Source organism: Ammodytes marinus (genome assembly GCF_949987685.1).
Source record: "Ammodytes marinus genome assembly, chromosome: 6".
NCBI classification, from domain to species: domain Eukaryota; kingdom Metazoa; phylum Chordata; class Actinopteri; order Uranoscopiformes; family Ammodytidae; genus Ammodytes; species Ammodytes marinus.
Genome location: NC_137235.1, coordinates 11,415,242 through 11,437,296, shown reverse-complemented (window position 1 = coordinate 11,437,296; position 22,055 = coordinate 11,415,242). Strand labels below are relative to the sequence as shown.

The 22,055-nt window shown below is 40.7% G+C and overlaps 1 protein-coding gene across 1 annotated transcript; it reads right to left on the bottom strand.

Annotated features, from left to right (window-relative positions):
- Window positions 1-2,612: 2,612 nt before the first annotated feature.
- papss1 (3'-phosphoadenosine 5'-phosphosulfate synthase 1) lies at window positions 2,613-21,803 on the bottom strand. The gene is made up of 12 exons (XM_080030177.1): window positions 21,558-21,803; window positions 20,610-20,724; window positions 20,254-20,489; window positions 19,402-19,540; window positions 18,640-18,758; window positions 18,194-18,307; window positions 17,556-17,667; window positions 14,731-14,936; window positions 12,082-12,217; window positions 11,189-11,457; window positions 10,262-10,491; window positions 2,613-3,764 (listed from the first exon to the last, which is right to left on the bottom strand). Exons 1-12 carry the CDS (start codon window positions 21,615-21,617, stop codon window positions 3,626-3,628), a joined length of 1,875 nt encoding a protein of 624 aa, XP_079886303.1. The 5' UTR covers window positions 21,618-21,803; the 3' UTR covers window positions 2,613-3,625.
- Between the last annotated feature and the right edge of the window lie 252 nt (window positions 21,804-22,055).

The window sequence follows — 22,055 nt, the reverse complement described above, 5'->3', positions numbered from 1 at the left end:
CATGCTCGCGCTTCCCGCCACTGGAAGTGTTCCGGAAGGAAGGTAACCAATCACAACGGAGTGGGGTTTGCAGGAGGGGGGAGGGTAGCGGAGATGGCCGATCCACAGGCGGAGGGAGCGGAGATTGCCGAAGCACACACACTCAAGTGTTGACAGGACGTGCTGGATCGCCAAAATAAGAGAAAGAGCTTCCCGAAAATCTACATAGTTTTTTGTGATGTGATTCATGTCAGGTTGCTCTATAGCAGTGTAAAACAAGAAATTAAGACCAGAAAAGTAGTATAATAGGTCCTCTTTAAATAATCCCTTATCCCGAATTATCTCTTTGAAGTCTTCGTTAGGCCCCTGATCTCCGTACTAATAATATCCTATTAAGGTAAATACAAAATTACTGCAAGTCTTGTAACATAGAAATAACTTATGGTTGGGACAAAATAATATAATTAGCTTATAGCTTCATGACTGATTTAGTACCACCACCAACCCACTTTGCGTAGTTAAAATAAAATGTGTGGACAGCTTTTAAGATATTTCAATAACATTTGAGGAACAGTTCAACATTAACATCTGAGCTTTAAAAGGCCCTGAACAGTTAACATGACTCTGGTCTTGACTCTGACCTTTCATCTTCATCTTCCTCCTTGCTGCTGGTGAATGCTGGGCTGCCTGCTGTAGCTCCCTTTCTTTTTCCTTTTTAACCTCTCCTTTCTAGGCATTATACTGCAAATTGTAAATAAAAAGAGACCAACCATAAACAAATAAGACTGCTTGGTTACATTACAACCAGGCAAAAGGCTACTTTTTCTGCAGTCAATTGGGAATTGCCTGTTTGTCATTTAGCAAATAAATTACTGCATGTGTGGGAATCATGAAGTAAGTCACGTGACGATGTCACATGACCGGCACACAATTAGGCAGGAAGCAATAAAAGTCTGCCGGTGTGGTGTCAACACACTCCCTCTCGCTACTTTGCTGTGTGCACCTCGGCTCTCCCCCTGTGCTGCCTAGCGATATAAGGACACACGTTTCCTCTCTTAACGGAGAGAACTGGGGCCAGTTCTGGCAGGTCACTGAACGTGACAAAGGGTTGCTGTGGCCAGTAAGAAGCCTCATTACGGAGTGGAAGTCCCTCACCCCTCCTTCCTGAATTGCTGGGCCACAGGCAGGACTAGTGTGTATGTTGAGGATACTCATACAAAGGACCAGGCCAGCCACTGTTTTCTACTGTTTTTATATTTTATTTATGTTTATCTGTTTTATTTTGGTAGAACCCATCAGTAGCTCTTATGGCTAGAATTGTGTGACTCAGATTACTCTCCTTCTACATTTCAGGGATCTCTGTACAAGGCTGGGCCCGTGGCGACACATGTCTAAGCTTTCTGTGGTGGGACTGCACGGTTTGACACTTTATTGTACTGCTAAATGCACATTTCTTATTATTTACTTCTTATGTTACATATGACTGTAGATAGTGCATGTGTTTTCCCTTTTTGTTTGGTGTTGGCTTTTGTTGCTTTTGTCCTCCACAGTGGCTATTCAGCGTGCACGTGCGGACCAGACCTTTTTATACCAACAGGAGAGTAATGCTGTCATCTGAGTTTGATGAACACTTTCTCTGAGGGGGGGCTCACTCTCTCACACTTTGAAAACCCCTGCTCTAGACCATTTAGGGGACGTAATAGTCACCATCAACCTTTTCCTCTGGCAGGGTGCCACATTGTAGCAAGATGACAAGTGTCCTAGCAAGATCTAATTATAGGGTGAGCAAGTTGAAAAGGGACCCACAACTAATATGGACTGCAAGATAGCATCAGGTTATGGATGCTCATGGTGACAGATGTGTGCATTATACAGCGAGCACTGATCTCTTCCAGACAGTGAAAAGAACAACAAAAATCATAAGCCAACCACTCTAAAATAATTTGATATGTTTTTCTGTGTGAAGAGCTCCTCTTTTGAAGTTCTACTTGGGACACAGCTTGATTACCACTTGAGATTGAACATGATCTGGCAAAAGGTAGAAAAAAATTGCTCCTGGCAGATCTCTTCATTACATCTTGGAGTTGGATTAGATGAAGTATCCAGAATATTGTTGACGGAGCCTCTTCTCTGGGTCAGGATTTAACCCTTTATGTTCCACTTTCACTGCACTGCTGCATCTGGGAGCCAGCTGCTGCTCTTTGTACACAGCGTGCGAGTGTGTGAGTGTATCTGAGTCTGATTAGGGTCACTACAGGGTCTGTCTCATTCAATATACAGCTGATTGACCTAGTGGGAGGTCACCAACGCTCCAACAGGCAGGGCCCACAAAATCATAGAAGTAAAAATTGCGTAGAGTGCACTGTTCATGTCATGTTCCTGACAAAAGGCACTTGAAACAGGTTAGTCACAACGACATGAGGGATTAAGAGCTTTTGAGTTGTCCCAGGCAACTAGAGGTTGATGACATCTCATCAATGAAATGTGGTGCAGGTTTCAAAAGGAGTTACTTGAAAACATGTTATATATTTAAAACTCTTTGGTGTGCTTTAAAGGAGCAAATATAATATATGCCATGCACTGTGTAACAAACCCAAAGATTACACAAAGGAAAAGGAAACAAATTGTTCTTTTTGCTAAAAATGCTTTATTGGACAAGGAAGATTACAAATTGGATCCCTTGATCTTAACCATCAACCATCTGATTATACAGGCCAACTCTAAAAATGAATTACCACATGGAAAATATTAGCAACCCATGAGTGGGGAAAAAAGTGATGAAAAATTAAGAAAATCAAGACTGTTGAGAGACGACAAGCTTTAAGCACTCGGACTACATGCACAACCGTTAAAAAGAGTAAACATTGCAAGGTTAGGACAGAATAAATATACTAATTATGACACAAAAAAAGGTTAAGTTTTCTCTAGAAGATAGGATAGGGTTGCATATCTCGATTAAAAAACATCTTTAGATCTGTTTAGCACAGAGCAATTCTCGAACTACTGGACCATTTCAGTGTAACAATAAGACAAGTGGGACAAGGAGCAGGTGTGTGCGTGTCTGTGTGCTAATTCAAACAAGACATCATGTGAAATCACTCTCTGAAGACCAAGGCACTCAATTATACATCAAATATGTGTGTAAACCAAATTTTTAGCAATTACCACTGCCACTTGCAAACATATAGTACAAAGCAACTTGTTCAGGTTTCAGAAGTGAGTTTAGAGACCTCCTCCTGCAGGTACAGTAACTTTAAAAAAATTTGGACATCACAAATATTCAACATTCATTCTTAGTTATGTAAATACTGGTCAACAGTACTTTCCATTGGGGTAATTACGAGCCTTGATGTTTACATTATTTTTGTAAGCAGTCAATACACTTTTAAAGTTAGTGAGAAAGAACAATTTAGTTTATCCGTTACCTCCGAAATCTCAGAGCTTGTTTAGTTAAATAAAATTCATACCGTTAAAACACAAATATGGCAATTCTAAAAACAACTTTTTCATGATTTACAGTTTAATCAACATGTGACAGACAGAAGACAGAGCGGTGTGTTTGATAGTAGATAAGTGGTCCCAACATTTGTCATTTGAAACATCAATAGATTTGCTTGTTTTTTGTTTAGTTTTTCCCACTGAGACTTTAGGCCTTCTCCAGTGACTTATAGTACTCTTTCAGCACTGCCCAAGCCTTGGACGCCATGAAGCCGTCAGGTGGATTCTCTCCCTCGCGAGCCATCCTCCGCATACGTGTGCCTGAGATGAAATCATAATCTTGATGGCTGCAATGTAAAAAAAAGAAAAGAAAGAGAGTTTTGAGGAACAGACGTATTTCAATCAATGAAAATATACTTACGGACAGCAAAGGAAACATGAGCCAACAAAAACCGGCCCGCTGCTTTTCAATCAAGCGCATCAAAGCGTAGGATCAGACCAGTTAGTATTTCCTCAAACACAATCCAAAAGTCTGAAACGGAAACAAATCTCTTTCAACATCACACTGACCATTTCTGCCAGCTGCTGTATGAGTAAGTCCTCCTCACAAATCAATCCGTGGTTGGAGACACTGTGACAATCTGTCATTACAATAATGGTTGTAAAGGGAGGCATTTGCAGCCGAACTTCAACATGTGTGAGTTTGTGTGTAAAGATGGTTTATGGATTATTTTTGTCACTACCACTAGAAGTTGCCAAAGTGTTATTTTTTTAATCTTACAGGCAGAGGCTTTAAGTTAAAGGTTTTAATAAAAATATTAGAGACAGACGTGAGTGATCGATTCCTCGAGTAGCCCTGTTTCAAATGAACCCGATTCGTGAACTAGGGCCCTGGAGTTTGTGTGTGCGTCTGGGCCCTTTTTTATTTAACTTAAAAAAAATGTAAATGTCCAACACAACACAAAACAGAAGTGCACAAAAGTGTAGGTTCACAAAATAAAAAAAGATTTAGATGCAACTGAATAAAAAGGATGGTTGTGTTAATTGAAGCAGCACCTGTGGATTCCTGACACCTCCATGCCAGCGCAACGCATGTTGTCCACTGATGGAACTGATCTTAAACAGAACACGTTCTCGCTTTTCTCCCAAACTCGTGGACATGCTTCTTTTTTTTTGTAGAGAAATAAGTGCCATTATGGACAGTTAAGCCCAACCCTCCAAGTTTTAAAAAATAATAATAAATGTATCTCTAAATGATTCACTTTAATGTATGTGTGTGTGTGTGTGTGTGTGTGTGTATATATATATATATATATATATATATATATATATATATATATATATATATATAAAAAAAAATGTTTTGTTTGTTTTATTTTCTGTAACAGTAATCTGTGTATCTGAATCCGAATTTGATGAAAATGGGGGCGGGACCTGATAAGCCTTTGGCTTCTTCCGTCTCCCTTCGGACAACACAAAGTATGATGTATGAATATTTGCAAGAGAAAATTGTGTATTGTGTGGAATTGTCCGAAAGAATAATAAATAAATAAATAAATTATATTTTATATGCCACTTCCTACTCAACAATAAAAGCATGTTCCTTCCTAAAATTCTAATTCAATGTGAAAGAAAACACCAGACACTGATTAGATTAGTGCTGCTTTTCAATGAAACATTGCCATTACATTAGTTACACATTAGTGCAACTTAATGGAATAAAACCCTGGACGTAGTTCAGACACATTAAAAACCCTGTATTAACACTTTGGGGTATCGTATACTGCTGTTAAAAAAAACACACCGGAAAACAGTCTGCATGAAGAAATACGAAACGCTTCAAATTAAATACTGATCAGAAAGTCCAATACTGTCAGAAGGCTTACTACGATAATTAGATTGTAGTTTTCCCATGTCCAAACATTTTTCGTAACTTTCAAACATTGACAAGTCCACTCTATCCTCTCTGTGACAGACGGCATCACACTGCACGTTAAGTTCACCTTGTGGTGCGCAGATATGGAAAACTGTTTTTCGAAGCGAACAGCCAAGGACAGTCTTCATCTTACTCCACTCAATGTTGAGTGGAGTACTGGCACAAGTTCATCACATCTTCACTAGCCTCATCTATTACTGTCAGGGATAATCAAGGCTGTTTTAGACATCTTGTTAACAGACATTTACACTTATCTCCACTGAGCTTACATTCAAAGGGCTACAAAGCACTGCCGTTCATGAGGTACAATATCTAATTGCTGTAACTTCACATAGCACATCACGTTCCTCTAAAAATAATGAGAAACTGTGAGGAAGACTTAGCAAGTTCACATGGCGTGAGGTAAAAGAGCTCCAGGCAAATTCTTCTGAGAACATTTTTTATACAGTGTAAAATTAGAAACAGCTTGCTGTGATCGGAGCCATTACTTTAGAGAGAAACTGAGGAGTATTGCCGGTGATTAGGAGAAGCATCCATATGCCTCCTGAAATTTGGCAAGGCGCATGAGAGAATGGAATGTCATAAATCGAACTGAGTGACGAAAACCGACTTTGGAAATCCAGTAACTGTCTTGCATTTGGTCCCTGGCTTTAGCCCTTAAATGATAAAGCCATTGGGTCGATGGAAGCCAATGAAAGAATACACTATGATGTATTTAATAAAGAGTGTGATTTACTGATTTCACATTAATGACATTCAGGGATGTGTTTAAAAGTTCAATAAAGGTAAATGAAGTAATTTTCCATGTTTTGATGCAATTACAAAACATATGGTCTGCTATTTATTTGCCCTCAAGCATGTGCCGAATTTTACACTTTTTTGTCACAGAATTTTTATCCACCATACCTCTATATATTTTTTTCTGGTTGCATTTATTCTTGTTTTTAACACTAGTCTGAATTAGTTTTCATCACTAGACATTTGCTTGCCTATGTGTCAAATGAAAGCTTTGAATGCTTGAATTTAACACCCGTGACAACAAACTGTTTCCTCTCCACTTTAATCAGTAACTTAGCTATGTGTATTGTTGTATTGTGTTATGTTACCTATCTTTATCCACACTTAAATTACTAAATGTTCCCAATCAACCGACAATTTAGTTAGTACTCAACGACCTAACAATGCATCATGGAAAACAAAACAAATCTTTTGATTAGTCTAGCCATATTTAGTTTAAAGATTCCTGCCAAACAAAAATAAAGTTGCTTAACCTGATAGCGGAGGCTACGTCAAACCTGGACGAGGGTCAGTGAGATTGCATGTTTTTTTGTTATTTATTATGTGCAGTGTCCATTTACTGACTTTAAATAATGACGGGTCTGTAATTTTTGATAAACGACAAAGCTCATGCTAATTCACAAAACCCCTTAACAGTAGGAAGAAAAACAAAATTTTTTTTCCTTGGCTTGGCATTTTACCGGAGAATATAGAGAAGAAAGAAAGAAAATGGATGAAAGGTTTTTTTTCCCTCCTTTTGTAATGAGACAGAGTAATTCACTCTGATTAGGGGGGTAAAGGTAACTTGTGGAGTTCTACAAGGTTGTGTGCTAGGCTCTAAACTATTTCTACTGTTAAAAAATTATATAAGTAATTTGTTAAAGTGTGTTTAATTTACTAATGACAAACTTATATTGTTTTCCGGAAGAAAATTTGAATTGTTTCTGTATAGAGTTGAAAGGGAGTCGGAAGTCTTAAAGAAATGATTTAACATAAAATAGTTATCACTGAAAAAGTTAAAAATTCAACATACAACTTAAGATATCGGGGTAGTTACCGGCATGAACACACTATTTATTCAGTTAAGATCTGTCCAAGTCTTGTGAAATGGTTGTGACAAGGAAGGACGTGTAGTTTACTTAAACCAGGGGTGTCAAACTCATTTTCACAAAGGGCCACTCTACGATATGATAATCACACTAAGGGCCAGACTGACATACCTTCTTTTTAATCGAAAAATAAAAAGAACATATCTAACTAAGTATATAAACTGCGTACAATGGCTAGTTTTCGCTTCAACATTTTCGGGGGACAAATTATAGGTGAGGGGTATGGGGGTGCTCCCCCCGAAATTTTTGAATGTCAAACACTTAATTTCCTGCATTCTGGTGGATTTTTATCCACCAATCTGTGCCTTTTCGGCATCAATTTATGGTGGAAATGTCTTTTTTTGTAAAGGAAAAGACAACATTCAGGTTCCTGGTGAAACACTTATAAAGGACTATAATGCAGTAAGGCTCTCAGGCATTCTGGATTGAGCCACAATATTTATTCTCCTCGATTTTTCTAAACTTTCTGCACATTCAAAACATATCACATGTTTTTTTTTTTTAGGAATCATGACGCAGCACCAGTGTTAGCTATTTATGACACTTTACATTGGTAATTAAATGCCAAGCCACCATTGGAAACGAAAGGGGTGGGCTATCAGCGGCTAGCTAACGTTAGCTAGTTGGCTATATTGTAACTTAAAGCAAAAGTTAGAAACTAGATAATTTTGGCATTAATCCTTAGACACTTGACACAATCAATCATCAATATTAGCATGCTATTTAGCCACATATATTGGCCTATTTACAGCCCTCAGAAAACTGACAGCTCTTCTTAGATGCAAGTTCATCAATTCATGGCTTAAAATCCTGAGCTGTGGAACTTTCAGCAGACATTCCTAGCTGTAAGCCACGTAAGTTTCCTAACAGTTGGGAGTGTATACGACGTGCGGATATGGCACAGGCTCCATGAAGAATGAAAAAAAAAATAAAAAAAAAATATTTCCCCCCCCCCCCCCCCAGAATTGATTCAAATCGGCTGAATTGATTCGCGGGCCAGATCAAAACGTGTCGCGGGCCACATCTGGTTTTGATCTGGGCCTTGAGTTTGACAAATGTGACTTAAACTAAAAAAATAAAAAGTTTAAAGTGGACCTATTACCGTATTTTCCGCACTATAAGCCGCACTGGACTATAAGCCGCAGGTGTTATAATGTTTAATTACCATATGTAAGAGTTCGTGCACAGAGGGGATTGTCGGGAAAGAGATGGCTGCTTAAGGAATCTCCCATTTATTAACATTTCAACAAACAAGTTGCATATTTGCATAACGTATTCAAGTGTTACCATTTAGTGCAGTAGCTACTAGGGATGGGCACGAGTGTTTTCACTACTCGTGTGATCACTTGCATTCCTCGAGGATCAATCGATTCCTCATTAAACTTTTTTCTATTTTTAGAACGCAACGCATCTGTCTGCAGAACAACAGTTCACCGCAATAAAGCACTCAATGCTTATTGTCAAACAGTCACAGTTGCCATATGATATTAAGGATTTATTCCCATAAATTTAAAACACATTTTCCTCACTGAAAGTAATTAAATAGACGGGCCACAATTTAATCCGATCGAGTAGGTCTGCGTTGGGGAGAAAAAAAGAGAAAAAAATGGGCTGTAGTTGTAACCAAAAAATTGCCTAAGTCACCATTTAAAATAAGAAGGGCAGCAAATAATATTAAATGATTGTCCTACAATTTAAATACATATAAAAAACTCACCAAAGCAAATAGTTGTATATCCAACCGCGTAATGCTCACTTCGTGAAACGGAACGTTACACCGGTCGGTTTTTGAATCTTATCCCCGTATTCCCTATTGAAGGCTTCTTAACTGTTGTTGGCTCGGAGCGAATGTGCCTGCAGTAAGCCTTTCTTCTTCTTTACTTTTCTTTCCAAGCGGAGAGCACCTTGCATGCTCACCTGGAGTCTAGGCTACTCATTACTAACTGAGAGTAACAGGTGTCATCTCCCCTTTTTATAAACGTAATTTTATCATCTGCTTTGAAATAATTGGACAGTTATATTCCTGACAATGTTCTGGAGAAAGGAGAGACCGTGTTCAGCTCCGCGGTGCTGTGGAGAACACAGGCTGCGCTGCGGTAGCACGGAGGTGGCAGTTATTTGCAGTTGCTTTTTGACACAACGCTCAGTTTATTGCACTTGCATCAAAATATTTAATTTTGTTAGACTTTATTTTATCCGTTTTGTGCCGTTTTGTACACGTATATAACATTTTAAAATAGGGGCGGCCCGCCGGCCGGCCTAAAGGCTACAAACACTAAAAAAAAAAAAAAAAAAAAAACACGATTTTCCTCATCCACCAATCGAGTTCATTTGAAACGAGGAGTACTCGAGTACTCGATTACTAACGCCCATCCCTAGTAGCTACAGAACATACTGTGCTGTGTAATAACAGGGTCGAAAAATTGGGAAAAAGTCGCGGCTTATAGTCCGAAAAGTACGGTATACTTTTTGACTTTTATGACCTATAAACGTTGTTATAATGATTTATAGTCATGTTTAACCATACACAGAGCCGAGTGTGGAGCAGACTGCTGTGCTCGCTAGGGTGAGAGGAAGAGTGTCCCGAAAATCTACATGGTTTTTTGTGATGTGATTCGTGTCAGGTTGCTCGATAGCAGTTAACAAGAAATTAAGACCAGAAAAGTAGTATAATAGGAGATCTTTAAATACATTGGTACACATACATTGAGATATAATTATTATTTTATATTAAATATTTTGGAAGCTTTATCCCAAGCTGTTTTGTTTAGCTTAAACCTAGTGCTGAATTAGTGGCTTATTAGAACATTCTTAGTATTAAAAGGTAGTTACAATAAACTACACCTTTTTCGTTTAACAGACACATATTTCTTTTCTTGTTATTTTCCCCTCCCCTAATGCCATCATTTATTTATTTTGAGCTATTACTCTTTAATTCATCTACAAATGAGCTATTTTCATAATAATACAACTTTTTCTGTATTCAAAGATAATGGGGAGCATGATGGGACCCAGTACTTACTTTTTGGGCTCGTAAAAGTCCATGGCTCTTTTGGTTTTGTTGTAAGCAGCGACCTTGAAGGGTACTATCTCCAGGGTGATGAGGCCTGGAGCCATAGTGAGGACCTTGGCCCCGTGGGTGGGCTCATACAGGTCCTTTCCGGTGTCGGGGTGCGGCATGCCCGCAGGGTCACGGCCCACGATGTAGAAGTTAGCTCCGGCCACCATTCGAGCTCTGCAATGCCACTGAACCTGAATACAGGGGAACAAAATAAAAGTAGTACTGTTAATATACTGATGTATACTGATGCCACTTGGTTCTTGCCTATGCATTTCGATACTTTGCATTTTCATGTTGGGCTACAAGACAAGTAGTTTCTGCTCAAGTTGGAAGAGATTGGCTTTCAGTGTGTGGCGAAAGAATAACACTGGAGAGGGAGTTTTACTATTTAAGTGGCAGGCAGACTGTGGGTATATGTTGTTATTAAAGGGTAAACCAGGTCAAAGCAATAAGGCTGGAGTTGTGTCTGGCTCTTTAAAACCTCCCATTCAGATTAACAATATAAATATAATTTACGGCCTAACTCCACCAGCCGCCAATCTGCTCTCAATATTTTGCATCGTGGCTTTCTCATTATCATCCGTGAATGATTAAAGATTCCCAGCTACACAGCTACGCTCAATCACACAAAGTGGTTTTGCGTATGGCAATGAGACACTAAACGGAGCGTCCTCTAGACAATTGTCATTCCCATTTCCTGCCATTTTTCACTCACTTTGTCATATACACACACCAAATATATGGCCGTTCTCCTCCCTGTGTCGGTTGTCATTACTCAGTACTAACGTCACATTTATTTTGTCCCATGTCAATCTGAAGAAAACATTACGACTCATTTGGAAAGAAATCTCAAGCATGTACCTGCACATTACTTGGTCTTATCATTACCTCAGTTGGGCCGGCATACATCATGGGTGAAGGGAAGATGGCTACGATGGTAGTGTCTGGATTGAGGACGCCCTCCTCCAGAACGGCAGCGTGTTGCTTCATTCTCCAGGGCAGCGGCACATCGTCGTCCTTGGTCCAGCCGCCCAGTGGGTGGAGCAGCAGGACGGGCCGGCGGTAGCCTCGCTCGAGCAGACGTTTGTGGGTGTCCTGCATCAGCAGAGCGTGGCCGTTGTGGACCGGGTTGCGGAGCTGGAAGGCAAATACAGCATCTAGAGATCGAGAGAAAGGGTGAGCAAATTACCCAGAGGTCCATGGATCGTAACCATCCTCTGCTACCGGTGGCTGGTATTACATCTACGGTGCCAACTATCTCTACCATTGTGTCCTTGAGCGAGACACTTAACCCCAAACTGCTTCAGGGGCGCTGTACTATGGCTGACCCTGCGCTTTGACCCCCTCCGAAGTGTGGTAACTTGAGAGGGGACATGCGAAAAGACGAATTTCAATGTGCCTCGTGTAAATTGACCAATAAAGATAAGTTAACTTCTGTACAAAACAAATGTACCACAATATACCCAAAGATAATGAAGCAGCAAAGTTCCCAACCACTGAAAAACCAACATACAGTTAAGGACTGAATCACACCAGCTTTCAATCCCACAACTTCCCTAATCTCCCATTCACCTTTTCCCAAAGAATAAACAAAGAATACAAGTATTGACATGCGTGGGCTACCGAGAGTGTCTTCCCCTTTTTGAGAAAAAAATTTAAAAAGGTAGCAGTTAATAAATAATATACTGTCAATAACACATCTTTTTCAAGACATCATCACCATTTCAAATCAGGTCTGACAGAACATAAACAGGGGGACTAAAGAGAGCTTGGCCCGTTACCTGCATTCATCTCTTTAAACTTCTGCTTGAGCTCGGTGGGTGTCAGTCGGTACTGATCCAGTCCGTCGTTCCAGCAGATCTTGTCCAGAACCTGCAGGTCTCCCCCTACCAGCCAGTCCCCACTCTCCATCACCATCTGAAATACAAGTCACAATGATCATGACAGGGAAACACCACTCCAACATGATCCAGACTTAAGACACCATGCTTCATAAAAACTTCACTGTGCTGGAACCAGGCCAGCGTGACGTCTAATAAAACTCAAAGAGTTATTATCCCTTTGCAAACGTCGGAGACACACCGGCATAAATCAAAGATTGCATGTCGTTAAACCGTCAACAAAACTCTGGCATGCCTGCGCTCTTCTGCTCTCGGCCACATGTACTACTTTAATTTCAGTAACAGAGCAGAGACAAAATCATATCGAATTCCACAATATAACCTGGGGATGAGCTCATGACCACATTTGGAGAGACTTTTTTTTTTCCCCCCTCAGGAGATTAATCCAACAATGTCACAGAAGTGCTCAGGATCCAGGCAAAAAGCTGCTTTTGTTTTAGGCAATATCTTTGGCCGGCCTCTTGTGGCATTTATGAGACTGTGGCTAGAGTTACTGAACACTGGCCCTGTGTGATGTTAATGTGATACAAAGTGACAATTCTCTACAGGCTTCGCTATTAAAAGAAGCACAGCTCCGGCACTGAGGCAGAGAAAAACACAAATGAAACCTGAAGTGTGTAGGCGTTTGCGAAAACCCGAATTTGGAAGTTGATAAAAAAAGATGTCGCTTGACGTGTAATTCATCATGTGAAATAATACAAAGAAAAACCTCTTTGATATCCATACTTCACAAACATACCGATTTCAGCTTGATCTGGCAAACTATACAAAAAAAAAAAAAAAGTTGTCAGCAGCAGAGGTGTCTACGTGATGGGAACAATAACCACTTGGCTCGGTCGTAAGAAGTTTTCGGGGATTGTGTTGTGATTTGTTTTCCACACTCCAATTAATCCAATCTGTCCGCTGCTGGCGCGAGAAGAGTCATGAAAGATGCTTAACAGTCGTATTCTTTGGAGAGATCATCGGCACAGAAAAGGTCGCAATTTATTTTCCTAACATAAGTGAATGGAAAACATAATGTCTGAGTGGATATATCAAAGGAGCAGGACTCCACGTGCACATGTGCTCTGTTTAAATCGTTGAGAGGTGCCCCGGGACTTCACATGGGGAAAAAAAGGGGCCCGGCCAAATAAACAGCCACTACACCATAGTTTCCGATGAAGGGGGCTCCTGTCTGACTGACGGACAGGTAAACAGGAAGAAAGGGATTAACCACACATGGTTGGTTCCTGGTTGGATAGAAAGGGTTGGAGCTACCAGCGCAGAGGGGTGTGTTGACAGACTGGCTCCGGCGCCGAGAGTTAAACATACAACCTATGTATACATATACACACACACACGCGCACACACACACACACACACACAATTTTAATGAGTGACACCTTAATCATAGCGGGCTGAACACACATGTTCAGCTGTCACAAGCTAGTCAGGATAAAGAACGACCGTTGTGGAAATACAGAGTACTCAGCATGCGTTTACAGCCAGCTCTTGAGGCATCAAGTGTTGACACTGGACAGACATGGTACCAATTTATGAAAACTGGCAGCCTCCTGCACCGTCAAACATTATACCAGGCCAGATTTAATCACAAACAAGGTGTGACAGAAAATATATGTGCTATGATTAAAAATGACAACCAAGAGCGGCAAAATATTGAGACAGCTGTGGTCTAGTGTACAGCATAATCTTCTCCTTTCAGAATTTTAAGCAGCATAGGGATTTATAATGAGCCAATGAGGTTGACACTTAGTCTGACCACATGGAGTGAAATCCCCAAATACCACGTGGGTTACTATTAGTTTTTGTCTCCATTGCCACCATTGCAAATATACAAGTGGCAACCAACTGCACTAATCCTGGAAAACAATGGGACTTAAAATTAGTCGGCCATGCAACTTTTAAAAGTAACCTTGCACTCAAGTCAACGCAGATGGAATTATAAAAAGACAATCTGGCGACCATCTTCGTCTGTAACACCAGACAGCCTCGAGCCAAAGCCACTTTCCGCAGGATCATTTCAGGACGTTATCTCGCCACCGCGTCTACCTGAGCCCCCACAGCAAGTCGATAGGAGACAGATGGAAACAATTCCCTGGGTATATTTGGAGATGGGTGGCGTGAGTGGAAAAGATGGAAGCTGGCAGGGATTCCAATGGCCTGTTGGTACATTCTCAAACGCATTTGAGCGAGAGACTCAGAATCCAAATATAACACCTGCAAAATGAGGAGTGGACCAAAAAAAGATCAAGTGATTACCACCGGGCGTCCTGACAGACTGTGAGAAAAGCTCCCCCACTCTTCCACCTATTCAGTCTTTCCATAAGCAGTGTGAAAAGGCCAGCTCGGATCTGTGTTCTATCAAGAGCCCGATCCAGGGAGGGCCGTTTGCTTTCACATGCAGTGTTTATCACATAGGTTGCGCTTTTAAGGTTCTCTGTAGCATTTGCAAAATATTTGCTTATACTGTCAATTCTGTTTGCAGAGAGTAAAAACTGTGAGCCCCAATGTGTCATCTCAGCGACATACCTTGATGTAGGGGTGGTCCTTGCAGGTTGTGCCCCACTGGCGAGCACATCGCTCTTCCTTGCGATGTTCGTAAAACTCTGGGTTGCGTAGGATGGCCACTCGCCTGCCCTCGTAGACCAAGGCTATAGCGGTCACACCGTCTAACCGCTCTTTATCGGCAGTGGACACCGGCAGCACCACAGGCACTGACAGGTTGATGACGCCACCTAAGACAATTGAGAACCGGGAACAGTTTTATGAGAGTAACAGAAAGCTACTATGGGGAAAGATAATACATCAGGGCTGAACCCGACTGGGAAGTGGGCCCACCATAGCTAGCAACATGCCTGTTTACAGAGCCATGTCTGTGTATTAACACTGGATTATTTTTTCCAACACAAAAACAGTATGGGCAGGTAGCAAATTGTGAGGAGATGATCACTGATTTTGACAAAAGTGATTTTGACAACAAGCGTTCTCCAGAATCACTGACTCGAACTTTAAGAAGTTGAAACCTAAGATTGTTGACTTGAAAAGGACACTGAATAATTAATGACTAATTGTTGCTCGAAAATAAATGTAAGTGCGGTACTCATCATTGTATTATCTGTACCATAACAGCACACAGTCCAAGCTACAGAAAACGGCCACAATGTGGTGTTGATGACCACTAGTAACACTACGGAGCAAGGTTTTTGCGAGTGGGACCCCATTTTGTTTGCATTATGCTCAAACACAAGCATGCAGGCAACAAAATAAGCAAAATAATTTTGCCACAGATTTCAAGCTATTCCACTTATGGAAGTAGACCGAGATGTGTAGAGGCATTGCACAATATAAAATTATAATTAAAAATCAGCTTGCAAAAGTCAAACGAGTAGGGAGGATGCATCAACACGATTATTAGATCTATGTTAATGAGTTAACTCCACAGGGCAGAGGGCAGCTTTAATATCAGATAACACATCAAGGGGGAAGAAAATGCAAAAGGGTCTTAACGCAAAGCATTAGGACACTGAGAACAGACATCCAACAAAAGACAGGATAACAGCTCAACCGTTCTAATGGAGTTTCCATTATTTACCCCTCCAGGCTAAACGTGGAATATACAGCTAAACCACAGGCTACAGTGAGTCTTCAAAGCTGCAACTTAAGAAGCCAGTGGAGAAAGAAATCCACTGTTAAGCTGAGCTGGATCTTGACCCTTTCTCTTTTTCATGATTTAAGCTGTGTGTACTGACAGGGCTTTGGTGGCGGGTTTATTTTTGACATCCAGGTTGATGAAAACGTTTGGAGCAGCACGCTTTTCACATCACATCAGATCAAATGCAGAGGAAACAGGAGGGGACTATGGCTGACTGTTGCTGGCCCCCGACCCCCGGCTCCCTCTGGAAACCTCTTCTCGTCCCCTCTGTCACAGTGTAGCGCGCACAGCTGCTTCCAATAAAAACGCAAAGACACAGGACTGCCAAATGTCCGAAGCAGGAGAGACACAAGCATGAATTTGTGTCTCTCTTGTTTATTTTTGCAGGATTATTTGATTAGTCAAACGTGCAGTTTTTTCTGCTGCTCGACCGGCGTCAGTGTTTTATTGTGAATGTGATCAATCCTTTCATTGTGATTCTTTCACTCTCAAATCCCTGGAAGGAAGTGAAAACGGACAAATGGCGGTGTGCGGTGTCAATCAATACAGGCCTCTTCCTCTGTATCCCCTCTCTCTCCTGACAAACAGGAAAAGTGGAATCAAGATCTTTTGACATCAATGTATATTTTTGCCTCTCTCTGTCGAGACAGTTGGGCTTCTCAGGATAGCCATCTCTCCCCTGGGGAAAGAACATGAGTCGTCTTTGATTTTGTTGAAGTTGAAACATTTTTTATGACTTTATCCTTCAATGAGGAGAGTGGTTGTAAAATACACCTGTCAAGAGCTAAAAATTAATACAGGCTATTTTTTATTTTATTTCATCTTTCAACCCTTTTTATGTATTTTTCGTGTGTGTGTGTGCGTGTGCGTGTGTGTGTGTGTGTGTGTGTGTGTGTGTAACGAGACGTTTGGCATTACAACACACAACCGAGGTTTGAGTGGTCATATGGGCAATAAAAGTAAATTGACTTTTTCTTGGACTCTCAAACAATACATGAGAAATTGCTGTAATTACACCAAGAGACTTTATAACCAATGTGATATTCGTTTTCTAGAAAGGGCCACAAAGACCAAGGCATTCCTGAGACTTGGGTGCACATGGACTTATTACTTCACCAATATAATATTCAACATTGTCGTTCTTAAAACCCTTACATCCAAATCCACTTGATTCCAGATTATATCAATGTGTATCCTGGTTAAATTGGACTTCACTGCTGTATAATGGAGCACTTCTTAGCACATCAGTATGCCAAACAGTATGAAATATGATTTGTGGTTTGCAGGGACACATGCAGGGAGTATTTGTTAATCTACTTTAACGCTCCATCTGATCACAGTGCTCCGCTTTTGGGGGGGAATAAAGCATAAAATGTTGGCGAGAAACCTGAAGACATTTTAGTTTGACTGACAAAAATAGCACGAAACTCCCATGAGTTAACCCTTTGGATATGAGCTAGGTAAAGTGAAATGGACAGGCTAACTTCAGACCATATGTTGCTGCCCACAGTGCCCTATGTATAGAACATATGGAGGAATGATGAAGAAATGTACACTACAGACATGTACACTGTCCCGCCAGAGGTACGTCCGCTATTTCCATTCTGTGTGTGTTCATCTCCATCTAGTGCCTTCTCTTAAGTACAGCAACACTGCATTTTTCTTTAAACGTTCCTTCCCCCAAAATACATAAACATCTTACCATCCAGCAGACAGTCAAAGTGAAGACACTGCAAATACTCTCTCTCTCTCATAAAGCCATTCAGAGGAGTGGCCCAGCCTTCAGCCAGCACCTGCACCCACTGCATGTCCACCTGAGGAACATATGCATTCACATATAGTATGTTACATACACATTCACTTTAAACTTATCATTTTTTGCAGGTCAAATGAAAAGGATATAGGTAAATGTACCAATGAGTAGATAAAGAACTTTTCTAAATACAGTGCATGTAAAGGCTATGACCAGTTTTTTGGCTAAATATATTTATTAAGCTTTATCCATATTAAAAGGTAGAGTCAGCGATTCTGGAGAATATTTGTGGTCAAAAACACTTTGTCAAAATCAGTGAATATCTCCTTGTGATCTGCTACCCCTGCCTAATGTGGGCACACTTTAAAAATATCCAGGGTTAATACAAAGCCTATGCTCTGTAAACGGGCAACACAGCGTTTATAGATCCTCGGCTGTGTATTTACACTGGATTTTCTATTTCAGCACACACGGTATGGACAGATAGCAGATCATGTGGAAATATTCACTGATTTTGAGGAAAATGTTTTTGACGACAATACTCCAGAATTGCTGACTCCACCTTTAAAAGAGAAAATCAGAGGCACCTTTCCAATCTGCACAGCAGGAAGAGTCTCTGCATCAGCCTTAGCTAGGTCCAGTTTATTCTCATGGACGTACAGCTCTTTCACTTCGTAAGAGGCATCAACCGGAACTATATCCTACAGAATCAGACGAAAGAAAATGGATCATTAGAAATAAATAATCACAAAACATCCTGCAAAGTCAAGATTTTTGTGAAGGTTTACCATTCACTTGGTAAATATTAATTTACATCATTCAGTGCAGATTCGGTCAACGTTGATACGAAATATGATGCGCCACTGCCACCTTGTGGCCAACAGAGGAAAGACAGCATTTTTATGTCTCATGAATGGACTTATGGTCACACAGCTAATCTGTAAAGGGGACCATAGCCAGTAAAAACAACAGCAGCAGATTTGAAACGTAATTCATATATTTTAAACAAGCAGGATATGTTTCCTCCTCTCACCCTTTCCTGAAGGAGGTCAATAAGTTGTTGTATGCACTCATTCACATTGCAGGAGTCGGTCTTCAGCACCAGATCCGGAGCCTCTGGCTTTTCGTACTCCGAGTCAATTCCAGTGAAACCTGACACAATGAAGAGAATTAAATGCACAGTCTGAAGTATATATTCAATAGAAAGAATACAACTCCTAATATACATGATTTGAAATTAAGATTTGAGATGAACACACAATGCTTAAACCACACCACTTCTCCAAAAATATTGTGACTCTAAACAACTCTAATTCATGATCAGGCAATCATGCTTAATAACGGCTCTGTCAATACCTAAGGATCAAGAATTATTAACGAGTGGGTTAAGTTTGTCAGGCTAACACCATTGATTAGAAAGCAGTTACTGGTACATCAATTACAATAAATGGGAATTATTTTCGATCAGGTCAGGAATAAAATAAATCACATTATTTAAACAAGGCCCAACCTCCCTATGGCAGACTCTCAAAAGGTTTAGCTACTCTACAGTAATGACACAAAACTCAGGAAACTGGGTTGAGACCTAACTGTTGCAAATGTGATAAGAAACACTTCCTGTAAGAGTGAGACATCAGTTTTATTGCCACAGTCCTTTCTGAGGGATTTGATAGCAGATGTCACCACTGATAAAAATGTAAATGCATTGTCAATGTGTCTACTGAGCAACAGGGCACTAACAAAACAAAAAAAGCGGGGTTTGAATTCATAGTTGTGATGCACAGCACATAAACACCTCTTATCTCCCCCGCTCTGGCTCTCTTGTACAGCCCCTTCACATCCCTCTGCTCACAGACATCCAGTGGAGCGTCCACAAACACCTCAAAGAAAGGCAGCCCTGCAGCCTCGTGGATCTTCCTGGCATTGAGACGATCCTTAAAGACAATAATCAGACACAGAGTTTGGTACTCACACGGTTAAGGAAAAGAGTTAAAGAAAGATAGCATGGTATTATGCCGCATTAGGTTTGGTTTTTATACCAATCAAAATGACTGTGGTTTTCTGCTGCAAGAGGACACCATTCATCACAGTGTGCAGTGAACAAGGTACTTCTATATCAGCAAGCACAGCTCAGAATTATCTTCAAATAACAGATAGCGAAGTGAAAACAGAGTCACATTGTTGCACTGCAAGTGGTGTAATCCAGAACTTGCTGTAGGCTTTTTTTTTTCCTGGTTCAAAATGAACACTGATAACTTCCTATTATAACTTAACTATTAATAACAATTCAAAATGGTGAGCCAAATAAGTTTGAAATTTAGATCAGGAACATAGAAAAATCTTGTCTCCAAAAGATCTGCTTTATCATGCTGCGTCATCACATCACAACATCCATTGTTGGAACCGGCATCATCAATTTTAGCAGGATAATGATGATAATCTGTCATGTCAGCAGCAACATCAACCATATGGATCCGTAATCAATCCAAAAATAGATTTGATAGATGAACTCTGAATGCTGTACAGCGGCTTATTTACTTTCAGCTTAGAATACAACTGTACACAGAACAGCCATAATTGATCTACAGTGTACGGCTCAATAATGGTTTTATGGAGAGAGATCAGCGAGTTCTTTGCAGAGACTCACCCTGCCGTAGGGAGAGATGAAGCTGGCAATGCAGACCAGCCCAGCATCAGCAAAAAGCCGGGCCACCTCAGCAATGCGTCTGATGTTCTCTTCACGGTCCTGTGGGCTGAAGCCCAGGTTTCTGTTCAGCCCCTGACGGATGTTGTCCCCGTCCAGTGTGTAGCAGGGGATACCGTGACACACCAGGTACTCCTCCAGAGCCATGCTCACTGTGGTCTTACCTGCACCGGACAAACCTTGGCGCAAAAAATGACAATTTTTTTTTTAAAACAGCTTTTGAAAACAGCTATAAGAGGATATACGGGGGTTTGGAACAGAACACCTTGAACTCTTATCTCTGATATTTCAAAACCTACCACTTAGCCAAACGGTGCATCCTCGGAACCCTCCTCTCGTACCAACAACCTGCCCACGCTTGTTTCGGCTGACATGATGCGCTTGATAGGTGACATTGGTTGCACGTTGCATTCCCTGAAATGATAAAGATTTACTGTGAATTGAGCCCAGGTTTAAAAAAGTTAAAAAAATACATATGCTGGTGAAAATGAGCACAGCAAGCCTTACAAACTCAAGCATGTTGAAAGATACTTTACAATATGATTTGTAATCATAATGTGTTACACTCACGTGTGTTCATTAAGTGTGTTCGATATTATAAGGAGAGCATGGAACATGTATGTACAGCTGACAGTACAAATTATTTTTTATTATCCATGACTGTATTCATTATTTCTCGATCAGTCAAATTGTTTATAAAATGTTTTTTATTTATTTATTTATTTAAAGGCAATATATTCAATGTGCTTGTCCAAACAAAGCTAACCATCATATATAACTGTGAAAGTTAACACAAAAACAATCGATTAACAGAATTCTTTCCAACTATTTGGGTTATACTTTTGAGAGTGTGTCTAATTGTTTGTGTTGTTTAATGCATGTTGGAGTAGCCTACCACAATGGGTGATTTAATGTTTTTTCATCTTTATCCTTGGGAACCGTAAATACTACATTTAAGAGTTAACGTAATATTTGTAATCATCAATCAATCGAAGAGGAAACAGTCGATGCCCTTTAATTAAATGCATTAGCACTCAGCTGGTTAGCCACGGCGTTGCTAGCACCCATGGCTTTAAATGTAGAGCTAGCATTACTGTATAGCAGTTAGCTGATTAGCTAGCAAGCTAGCTGTTTGACCAGTTGGCCTGTTTATTCATAAGCTGGTCAGTGGTGGTGGAAGAGGACGCAGGTGTGGACGTGATGAGTCCATTTGATGAATTATCTCAACTTAACTGATGGAAACTCACCCAGTTCTCAGCGGAGTTGCTGAGCTTCTGTTTCTTGCTTGAGTTGCCGAACGTCTCCATGGCGGGCGACAGTCAGCGGTTAATTCAACTGGTTATGGTTATACCTCTTTCAAAACACACAGCACTGCAGAAACCGGTATTGCTTGATAGAACTTGTATGTCTTGTTTTGTTTTTGTAACAGGTTTCTCCAATGAATGGAGGATCCCTGAGCCGGGGAGCCTGCTGGCACGACAACCGGGAAGAGCTCTCCCAGCAGCAGCAGCCACGTCGCCACGTCACCAGCGACGCAGTGACGCACTTCCTCCGCCAGTGGTGAGTTCGGTGATTATGATTTTGTGTGTCAGTTTAGTTTCGTCATCGTGTCTCATCATCACCTAATTTATAGGCATAGGGTCTCAGCATCACCTTATTTAGGCTATATACAGTCTATGCCATCACATTCTCAATGGCTTTACTGATCTGATGTCAGTCCCTGCAAAGCAAGGACAATTACAGTT

Coding starts and splice junctions, on each gene's coding strand:
- papss1 (XM_080030177.1), bottom strand. CDS start 21,617: ATGGAGACGTTCGGCAACTCAAGCAAGAAACAGAAGCTCAGCAACTCC. Junction 17,668..18,193: donor CTGCTGTGCAGATTGGAAAG/GTGCCTCTGATT, acceptor TATGTTCCTCAG/GTGGACATGCAGTGGGTGCA. Junction 3,765..10,261: donor GACTTTTACGAGCCCAAAAA/GTAAGTACTGGG, acceptor TTTACATTGCAG/CCATCAAGATTATGATTTCA.